Source organism: Helianthus annuus, chromosome 6 (genome assembly GCF_002127325.2).
Source record: "Helianthus annuus cultivar XRQ/B chromosome 6, HanXRQr2.0-SUNRISE, whole genome shotgun sequence".
Taxonomy (NCBI): domain Eukaryota; kingdom Viridiplantae; phylum Streptophyta; class Magnoliopsida; order Asterales; family Asteraceae; genus Helianthus; species Helianthus annuus.
The window spans coordinates 50,949,967-50,961,727 of NC_035438.2; the positions used below are offsets into that span (position 1 = coordinate 50,949,967).

The following is an 11,761-nucleotide window of genomic DNA, read 5'->3' on the forward strand; positions in this document are numbered from 1 at the left end:
AAAACACAAAAACGTACGTCTGAGCAAAATTTGAAAGTTTTGCCCAGTGTGCGGATAGAGGAAAACAAAAGGCTTCTTTTATCTGAGAAAAAGGCTAAGTTCTTCAAAAATCATTTGTTTTAGCAAAAGCGCTAAGTTTTCATAATTCAAAATATACTAAATAAGTATAACAAATATTATCAGAATGTGATATACAGATTTAACCGAAGTCCAGAAGATTCATTTTACTACAGAGGTTGATACAGGGTAGCTAGCCCATGTATCCAGACATGAATGGAGTGTGGGCAAATCACACCAACCATTCACCAGATATCAGACTTTATTTACTTTTTCCTAGGATCGATCCATACGCCTCTGAACAGAAGTCCGTAGACTAACAGAAGTCCGTAGACTGAAACAGAAGAGACGCCGTGAACTCAACTCACCGTCACGGATGGTGCCACATCATTTTATGCCACAATGATGGGTCTGTGGTCATCCTCACAGAAAAGGGACCGACTTGGGTAACATAATACATGTACATAATCTTAAACTTGTACATTTATAAACACGTAAACTTTATAAACTCGTAACATTTTTATAATATAAACTTATTGCATAATTTAAAAATCAGGAATCAGATGCCCGAAGGCCAAATGACATGTATTGAGAGAAGGGATTCTATCCGTACCTTAAGCGATGATCACAATTATTAAGATAAGAAAATACGCCTAGAGATCACGAAATCCTACAATATCATTATGTCTTGAATTAGATGCTTTGAATTCTGACTGATACAGTTTTCAAATTAGCGTGTTATTTAATAACTTGTATATTTAGGTTCTTATAATAATATATTTATCATTTATTTTCTAACCACAAATTCCCACAACTGACGTATTTTAAAAATACCTTGTCAACAATTCATATTATTTTTATATTTTATCATATAGTAACATAAATCTCTAATCATAAGCTGTAAGGACGTAGGTTAAATTAAAATCTACTATTCGAATTTGTTGTCATTGTTTGTTTTTAGGTTTTATATAGTTTTAATCATAAAAATATTAAGAGAATCTAACATATATAAAAAAATGAAGTCAGATCAATCGAAAAGGTTTTATGTTTTCTTTTTATAATAATAATAATAATTTAAACCATGTTTGGTGACTTGATAAACAAGATGGGTTCATAATAATCCACTAAAGAAAACCATATTGATTTAAGTTTCCTAAAGAAATTTTTAGGAACCCGTAGGAATTGAGTTAAATCACCAGTTCTTTTGTCTTAGCTTTTCATAATCACCTGTTTGAACTAGATTTAAAGTTTATCAAATATTTCTAAGTTTTAAAATATGAAATATAATTCATTTATAGAATCAAAATAACTATATTTTATCTTTTAATAAAATATCTTAACTGAGCTTCAAAATGCTTAAATGTATATAATTAAATATACTTAAAGAACATTACAGTTGATGTATTCCAAATTTTTGGTAAACATAATTATCAGTCTTGTTAGAAATGGTTTTATTTTATATGCATATTACTTTTGAGCCAACAACCATAAAATATTATATATATAAAATAAATTTGATTGACAGTTTAGTTTGTGGAAATGAAAACTTTGGCTATTTCATGATACTAAAATATTAATTTATCAAATCATCTTCTTCAACTAAAACGTGCAAGAACCAGGTTCTCAACTTTTCTTTGATTGCTTTACCCACTTATAGTAAATTTAGAAAAAATGATTCTCTAGTATTGGTAAACAATCAAATATGTAGAAGATTATTAGTACTACATTTATTACCTGCCTGAAGTAAAATAAAACCCGATAAAGGAGGCGCCGGAAAACAAGTAGGTTCGTCGGGAAAGTGTTTCGAGTTCTACGAGAGGTTTCTAACGTGAAGACGTAACCAAGAGTTTCTCACAAGGAGGGGATATGTAGCGTATGGTTATATTTTTGGGGTTTTGCACCGATAACGTAAACCGTCGTCGAAAATTAGCACCTGAATGTGTGAAAGTTGAAGCTTGCAAGACCTGTCTTTAAAAGCATATATCCTTCGTAACTTGGTAAAGAAGGCAAAGCGAAGGACATATGGTAACTTGACAGATGTTAAGGGTGAAAGATGACACGTTTCAAAAATTCTACGTTAGCATATGACTCGATGTTCCAATCTTTATCCAAATTTTACCCATGTTTTGATTGGTCATCAATTTTTTTTTTTTTTTTTTTGAATCAGGGTATTACATAGATTGTCAGTATACTGGTCCACTTAAATTTTCACACAAACTTTAATTGATTCAAGATACGAGATTAGTGTTTTAAGAACTAATACTCCTGTAACAAGATTCCCTGAATTCAGTCTTACAGGTGAGTATACCTAAATGATATATGTCTCTGGGTTAGCGCGAGACCTTGAGAGCTCAAGTTAGAACTTCCGTTCAGACAAAGAGATGAAGGCTCGACTTAAGGTGTGTTCCACTTAGAAATCTTCTTAACTGCACTTGATATATATCTTTCGATATTTTCTCAATTTTTATGCAGTAGGGGATTTTAAGCGCGAAAGTATTATACGAGATCTAGGCCATTGTTGACGCAAAATCAGAAGACCAAGTATAATACCCCAGATATCAATAAGTACAAAAACCTAATATCTCATAATCAGGCAACCTCTCAAACGAAATTTCGGAGTACTAAGTCCATCTATCCGAGAGATGTTCCCCACGAAATAAGAAAGTTATTGATTTAGGTTTATATCTCGAAATCAATTTACTACTTGTGTAAAAACCTACTAGCATATCATCAGTGAGACCGTTTACCACTTTTTAACTTTCCATTTCTTTAGCATGTCGTGATTGTCTACCGATGTACTATCATTTCCTCTTTTTACACAAAACTCATTTGAATTTTTTCATGTTTTTGTACTTTTTCAAATTTTCAAATGTTTTTGAATTTTTCAATTTTTAAAACTATATACTCCCCCTAAAATTTTAAAATATTTTAAATGCTTTAACTTGCCGCCCGTTTCTGCTTCACATGCTCTGTTTAGTATTTTTCAAACACCCCCATGATTAGCGAAACACTGATTTTTGACATTTTGAAACCATATTTCAATCTTGTTTTATCATGTTTTGATTTTTCAGCCGTGAAGGTTTCGGCGTATTCCTTCAACGTTTTTTTATCTTTATATATTTTTTTGTTTTTTTATATTATTTTTTATTTTTATTATATATTTTTATTTATTATTATTAACCAACACTCCCTGGATTCAATCACAGGAGTCCTCCTCTCGTGCCAGGCTGCTCCATTGCTCTTGTTGAACGTCGATTGTCTTCTGGAACACCTGCACATTCAATCAACTCAATTACTTGAATAATGCAACCCAGGCCTGTTTGACCTTCGGTATTTTTACACAATACGATTCGTTCAATTTAGGAAAATCTTTGTTGTTTTTCACAAAAATTTTTTCATTCTTGACTTCAACCTTTTTGGTCGAATCAATTTTCCTTTCCTCATTTATAGATGTACTTTGTTTCTTTACTACCCAAATTTGTCCTTTTGAAACATTCTTTTCATAAAATCTTGAATCATTTTAAATGTTTCATTTTGACAAATTAACTTTTGGTTTCCAAATTTGTTTTGGCTCAAACTTGGGTGACTTCTGTACACAAACTCATATTTCTTTTTCTCAACAACAACAGGCTTCAGATTTGGACATTTCAACAGGCTTCAGATTTCTTTTTCCATGGTTTTTCAATGAATTTTTACTGAAATAGTTCAAATTTTAATCTGATCTTTTCAAGGATTGATCATGTTATGATTCCGCCCAACATATTCGAAAATTAGCCAATTTTAATCGTAGATTTGATGTTAAATCTGTGTTTTAAGCTTGAAAAGAAGTGTAGAAGAAGAATAAGTAGAAAAGTGATGAAATCAGATCATTTTTGCTCTAATTTGCTTGAATCTGCTTGTATCTTGTATCTTCAATCCTTACAACCAGTCTCCTGCTCTGATACCATTTGTATGAACTTGTTAGGATCGATCACGATCTGCTTGAATGCACAACCAATTGCTATGACTTCGTATCTTGTGCGGAATCTAAGTACAAAGTTGACTTGAACAAGAACAAGTAATTAATAATGATTTCTATTGATGATTTGATAGTACAAAACCGTGAAATCACTTGGACAAAGTTTCCTCTCTCTAGTCCACCAAGAAGTTCTCAATGACAAGACACAAACAACCTATATATAGGCTACCCAGATCTGCACATACAAGCTAATCACGAATGCGCATCTTATCACAGATGAGATATTAGTGCGAATGGGTTTTTAGCGCGCATGGCCAAATTGTTATTCGTGCGGATCTGCCTAGAGTGGATCCCGTGCGAACCTGCAACTCTCTCTAGTATGTGCATACACTTCAAATCCTAGTCTTGTCCTATCTGATCAACTACGATTTAAAACATTTGACACTTAAACACATAATTGACGGAAGCGATAGACATAATGCATTCCAATTGTGTCTTTTTTTTTATTCAACTTATTTTGCTCCATGAGGATTTTGAATCAATCGATGAGTTTCATAATTTGACTTTTTTTCGCTACTGTTTTAAAACTTATTTTGATTCCAATTGTGTTTTTTGGATTTTTTTTTTTTTATTCAGCTAATTTGACCTTTTTCTTGCTACTGGTTTAAAATCAATTGATGAGTTTTGTAATATTAAATTGTTAAAATTTACAAATTCCATTATACTAATTCTCAGTTTATCTTAGTTCTTTGGGTTGGTTGTTCAAGGATGGTCTAAATGGCATAACGAGGATTAAAGTTTTGGAATTTGCTTTTCAATTATAACTCGTATTTTTTATGATTGTTATTCTAGCTTGTAATACACGAACAAAAATGAAAAAGAAGCGCAAAAGAAAAAAACTCATTGAAGACACGAGAAACGGAAAAAAACTAACTGGAGAAACGTAAGAAAAATAAAAACACAAAAAAAATGTGAAAAAGACATAAAAATTAGTAAATTATGGATAGATATGCAATTTTTTAAGTTCCACTAAAACTAATGGTAAAATAATTGTATAATTTACTTTTAATAAAATAAATCAAAATAGGTAAATTTGCAATTTTATCGGTTAAGGAAGAGGACATATGCAATATGAATTTATAATTGGGTAAATATGCAATTTAGAAGCTTTTAATGGGGAAATATGCAATCTAGTTTGCGCTAAGGGAATTAGGCATGCAAGGTTATTTTTTAGGGATACAGACAACATTCTCTCTAGTGACGTTCTTCATCTTTCCCAACATCGGTATCTGCATGATCTTTTACAACATACTAGTATCAGTCAATGTTATCCCTTGTCTACTCTTGTCCTCTTAGACGACAACTCTCTTGCTACATAATGTTGTGTACCTGTGGATGATCCGTTTATATATGGGAGCAATGTTGGTGCTTTATGGTATACCTTGTCTTGACTCGAACAGAAATTGCTTATCCGGTCACTAAGTTTTCCCAATTTCTTCAAAAGCATTGACCGCCACTAGAGACATGGGCGAAGCTTTTAAGGGGCGGGAAGGGGCGGCCGACCCCCCAAACTTTTTGCTCAGTAGTGGAGTGTATATAGTTTTCGTATAGAAATTTTTGGGCATATACGTTTTTGACCCCCCGGTTTTATAGAAATTTTTAAGTCCGGTGACTTTCGCCTCCCTGGTCAGAAATCTCAAGCTTCGCCACTGACTAGAGAGTCATCTATATTCTTTGGTACCTCAAGGGTACTATTACTCATTGATTGGCTATTCGCATGTATTCTAGTCTTGCTATTAATGCTTATACGTATGTTGATTGGGTTGGTTGTCTAGATGATCGACAATCTTACACAAGTTATTGTTTGTTGTTTAATTTTTGAACCACAAGCTATCTATTGATCCATAATCCTTTCATAAATCAATACTTCCCTCATCATAGGAACTTACAATTGTAAAGGCAAGGTACACATGGTAATGCTACATATACATCCTCAAAAAAAAGTTGTACAATAACAAGAAACCAAGCATTCCAATCAATAGTAACTTAAAACATTGGCAAAGAAAAGAAAAGAAGAGAACCCTATCTATCTTGATAGCTCTAGATATACTTCCCACCAGACCCAATCCACACATGCCTCTGCGACTTACTGATAGTACATAGGGGCTTGCGTGGCGGCAATTCCTGGGTAGCCACCATCATAGAGTGCTCCCTGGCTAGCGGCACCGCCCATCTGCTGATGCATCATACCAGCCATTTTACTAAGAGCCATTTGTCTTTCGTAAGCTGCCATATCCATAGCTGAAAAACCGAGATTACTTCCGGTAATTGGCAGTGGTAGAGGAGTTGAGCTGCTGCCTGGAGGTGTCGGTTTGCTACCCCATGAACACTGTTTTGCACAAATCGAATCACATATTATTAAATGGTTCTATGAGGCCATGAATCTAGTAAGTATATAATTACCTTAAGTGGTTTGCCATAGAGATAACGGGTGTTTCCTAACTGTATAGCGCGTGCTGCCTCATCATGGGAGCTGTATCTTATGAAACCAAAACCTTTGTCTCGTTGAATTCTAACATCTTCGATAACACCAGCACCAAGAGCATGGAAATGACAGTGGAGATCACCTGATGTGACCTGCAATTTATTTTCTTTGGTTATCGGTTATAAACACATGTGACGCGAAAAATTATGGAATTATTTAAATAGTAACCAAGTTTCACTCAAACTTTATTTAGGGGCTGTTTGACAACTTCTGAATGGTTAAGTGCTGAATCAATAAGAGGTCTGAACCATTAAGTGCTAAATCAATAAGAGGTAGGTCTGAACCATTAAGAGCCAGTATAATGCTTAACCGTTCAGAGGCAAATGTCTGACCAATTCATATTAGAGGTCTAAACCATTCAGACTTAGTATAATGCTTAACCATTGAGAGGCAAATGTCTGAACATTCAGACATCTGCTCGCGAAACAAACAGTCTGAACCATTAAGTGCTGAACCAGTAAGATGTCTGAGAACCATTAGTCGAATTCAGTTTTGTATGAATAGCTGGGCTGCAAATGAACCGAACAAACACGAACAAGACCTTGTTCGTGTTCGTTTGGTAAGGGAATATATCATATATGTGTTCATGAACACTTACCGAACGAGATTTTATGTTCGTGTTCGGTGGTTAATTTTAGGTAACGAACGCAAACGAACGTTCATGAACATAAATGAACACAAACTAATGTTCACGAACACAAATGAAAGCAAACAAACACAAACAAGCGTTCATGAACAGAAATACAAAATAATACTTATTAAATATTTTATTTGTCGGAATTTTGAAGTATTTAAGTTAAATAAAATATAAAAACAAAAAACACTAATAAACCATCAAACATAATCTAACACATTACCGAACGTTCACGACATAAATGAACAAACGCGTTGTCTGTTCCTGTTCGTTCATTTAACTAACCGAACAAAATTTCTTGTCCGTGTTCGTTCATTTATTAAACGACGAACACAAACGAACTCCCCGTCGAACGGTTCATGAACTGTTCATTGAACGTCAGCTTCGTTTGCAGCCCTAGGAGTGCCAGTTGCATAAAACCAATGACGCTAACTACTTTTAACAATGGCATCGAAATTTACACAACACGCCACATCAGCTTCTTAAAAACCACAACCAAATTGTAACTCAAATGGTAAAAAATGTTTTTGACAAATCAAGGCGGAACACTGATGAAACTTGATTACTATATAGTGATATTTGCCCTTAATGAAATGGAAAAATTGTCTAACCTCAGGAGCCAGATTGCCAACATAAACGGTTGTGTATTGAGGATTATTTTCCGGAGCATCTTCATTGATCTTTTCTTGACCATCGTCTGCGCATACAGCATATGTCAAAATGGATATTCAAATATAAATATAAAAGTATCATATGATATCATTAAATATCTAAAACATTGCTTAGTAATTTGTAACATACTAACCTGAAGTTCCGTTTGTCAATTCAACAACACTTTTGGTATCTGACCGCTGTTTGTCATCCGATGCGGCACCCTTCGCCGCCCAATTGCATCGAATTTGCCTACTTCCGAGCCATTTTCCTACAATATAAACTCGGCTGTTTTACACAAAATTCAAAGTCTACACCATATCCATTTTATAAGCCCACACACACTTCTTCAAAAAATGTAGCATAAGACAAAAAAAAAGTAGTTAACAATCTAAAATTCCTCACCATTCAGATCATTAATTGCACTTTGGGCATCCTGCCAAAGAAAAATAAAAACAAATTACAATTAGCATTTTATGAGGGCAAGGGTATAAAGGACTTTTCAGACTAACATATCTTTTACTTGCCTGTTGGTTTCTAAATGAAACGAATCCAAATCCCCTAGAGCGGCCCGTCTTCTGGTCCCACATAACTCTTGCATCACTGACCAACATTCAAAATCAAATCAGTAGGAAAATTGGAAACAAACATGTATCGTTCATCATGTCACATTCTGATTTAAGTTTGGGCTTACGAGCAAGTAGGGTACACCGAGAAGCAAGAAAACAATGTGGCGTCAGTAACTTCAGGACTAAGGTCACCTACAAATATGTTGAAGTGGCCTGCAAAAACAAGATAAAGATATCACAAACAAATGAAATAAGTGACTTATATGTTTATAACTTTATATATAAATATTATATTCAGAAACCTGAGGTATCTTCTCTTTGGCTACTGGCGTATGCCCAATTAACTTTAATTGGCTGCCCAAACCTGCAAACATACGTTTTTGAAACAATTAATAACGAATTAACGACTAATAACAAGAATGGAATATTGATACTGATTAATGTTTTTTTTACTTACAAATGCCTTCCGTTAAGGGTGACGATAGCAAGAGCAGCAAAACGCCGATCAAAGTAATCGACAAACCCGTATGATGACTGAAATCCAAAATAATAAAGGACCAAAGATATTAATGGTTATAAGTAATTAGTCAAAATATGAGAACGAGATTTAATCTGTTTGAAAAATATGATTAATCATACTTTATCTTTCCTAATGAGCTTGCAGCCTTCAAGAGCACCAGTGCTTGAAAAGATTTCTTGAAGTAGGGGTTCTGTGACTTGAGGGTGGATGTTTCCCACATACCTATATCAAGTCAGATAATATATATGTTCGTATTTAGCCCAATGTAGCATGCAGATTTCTAAGAAAATAAGATTTATTTTGTTTATTTAATTATAAAAATATTACGCCCCGCTTGCGGTAGCGCATATAATGTATATATGTGTGGGCACTCGGGGGGCAAAAGTGAAAGTGCACTAATTTTAACGTTATTTTACTAATTTCGTGAAAATAACGTTAAAAGAGAAGGATGGTTAATCATGCATCATGTGGTGGCGTTGATAGCCGAAAGACAAGGGGGTACGTGCACTAATCGGCCTTTGTCTCAATTGCTGAGTGTTATGTGCCTTACGTCCAAGGCTTGATGCAAAACTACTATCGAGCCGGGGGTCTCATTAGAAGCAGCCTCTCTTTTCCTACGGGGTAGAGGTAAGGCTATCTACATCTTAACCTCCTCAGACCCTACCTTAGCTTTGTTATTGTTGGGATTTACCGAGTATGATGATGATGATGATGATGAGTTATAAAAAATAGGGTGCCGACTTTAAGACAAATGATGAGGGAAAAAAGATATCAGTGCAGAATAACAGAAGAGATAAGAACTTGAAGACACTCACACACTGCGACATGTAGTTGAATCAAATCCAGGAGGTAAATTTCCACTCAAGATCGGCTCTATCTGAAAACACCATAAATCAAAAATAATAAAATCACATGAAATATGGTGAATTATAAAGTGCTATGTGTTAAAAGCAAAGAAGAAACATATGAACAAATGCACTTCATGCTACCCAATATCTTAATACCAAATGATCACCCTACTCAGCAAAAGAAAACAATCCATATTTCAAAACACTCATGTACTTCTATGCATAGTTATTAAAGGCGCGAGGTGCACTCAGGGCGATTTGTTGGGCCCGGGGCTTTATTTGCGCCTAGGCGCTCGCTTTAATAACTATGACATGAACCATAGTTATTAAAGGCGCGAGGCGCACTCGGGGCGATTTGTTGGGCCCGGGGCTTTATTTGCGCCTAGGCACACCTGGGCGCTCGCTTTAATAACTATGCGTCTATGTAAGAACTAAGAATCTAGAGTTATGTTATTAAACTATGATCACCATAAGGTAGGTGCTTTCATCCACTTAATGACTTCATAATCAAAGTTATAATCAATAATAGCACTACCAAAGTAAGGAGTGAAATGTCATACGGAAGTATAGATGCCAAAATCATATGATTCGCAAAGAAAACGACACAAACTTTATCAAGCAAAGAGAATCATGTATTATCCACAATCAAGTTGGTGCATCAGTTGATCAAACTCATAATATGATTCCTACAAATATCCTCAAGGTTTCTCAATCCAGCTTGTGTTGAATTTGTGTTTAGATGTTATTCATCTAAAGCTCATTCATAACCACACAAACAGATAGGTGTTTCTTTTATAAAATTTAGTAAATTTGTAAACAGTGACATAAACTTGAAATCAAACTATACTAATTCTGTTTAAAAATCCAGCAATATAAACCTAAAAAGATGCAAATTACATAAACCACAACAACAATAATAATAATAATCATATTTTGTTTCCTTCTAACATAACCGGGTCCTGTAACCCAAAAAAGAACCCGACCCATAACATTAAACTAGATACCCAACAGAAAGTTAACACCTTTAACACAAAAAGATTAAAACCAAAATATAAAAATTCAAGAAAAAATGAAAAAAGAAATACCTGAGGATGTGTTAAGAGACCAGGGTGATAGAGGGATTGCTGCATCAGGGCCTGTTGTTGTCTTATCCTCTGTTGTTGTTGCATCATCTTTTGAAGATGATGATGATAGATTATAGATACAGTGTGTATGTAGAGATAGAAAGAAAAGCTAGGGTTTTGTTTAACCAAGAAACAGGGGAAAGTGAAGGGAAAAAAGGGAAAAAAAGAAAAGAAAAAAAGAAAAAGAAAAAGAAAAGAAAAGAAAAGACTGGAAACAAAAAGGAGAGAGGGAGGGTGAGTATTTAAAGAGAGAGATGGTGATGGTGGTGTTTGTTATCATGTCTGACAGATCTTCCAATCTTTCATGGGCTGAAGTTATGTCCTGTTGCATCTCCACCGTTGGATGTTTTGTGTTGGTTTGATTTTTATTGTTTTATCTTTTGACAAGAGAAAAAATATTAAAGAAATTTCTTTTATAAATGTTTTTTTCTTATAAAATAACATTTTTTGTATTAGAGTTATGGTGTTTGGTGATATCCAAAGGGTGTTGTGTGTTGGTAAATTAAAAGATTAGGTTTTTTAAAACATTTTTTGTGGTTGGTGGCTGTTGATGAAGTAAAATTTTATTATACAAGGTTTTAATTGGTAAATTAAAAGATTAGGTTTTTTAAAAACATAATATTAGACCTTTGAAGTTTTAGTGGGTAAATTAAAAGATTAAGTTTTCAAAAACATAACTTTAGAACTTTGGTCATTTGACTCATTTCGTCTTATCGTGGATTAAAGGTTGTTTATGAGCCAAATTTAACTTGAGCTCGAACTCAAAACTATATTAGCCCACTCGGCTCATACTTTTTTCTACTATGCTGAAATTTGAGTTCGGTTGAGACTACGGATATGCTTATGTTTGATTGA

At 34.1% G+C, this 11,761-nt stretch overlaps 1 protein-coding gene across 1 annotated transcript; it reads right to left on the bottom strand.

Moving 5' to 3' along the window:
- Positions 1–5,908: 5,908 nt before the first annotated feature.
- On the bottom strand, positions 5,909–11,119 carry LOC110864667 (oligouridylate-binding protein 1). Its single transcript, XM_022113778.2, has 12 exons — positions 10,868–11,119; positions 9,750–9,811; positions 9,054–9,156; positions 8,872–8,948; positions 8,717–8,778; positions 8,540–8,627; positions 8,373–8,448; positions 8,251–8,281; positions 8,000–8,116; positions 7,806–7,891; positions 6,479–6,652; positions 5,909–6,404 (listed from the first exon to the last, which is right to left on the bottom strand). Exons 1-12 carry the CDS (start codon positions 10,952–10,954, stop codon positions 6,162–6,164), a joined length of 1,206 nt encoding a protein of 401 aa, XP_021969470.1. The 5' UTR covers positions 10,955–11,119; the 3' UTR covers positions 5,909–6,161.
- Between the last annotated feature and the right edge of the window lie 642 nt (positions 11,120–11,761).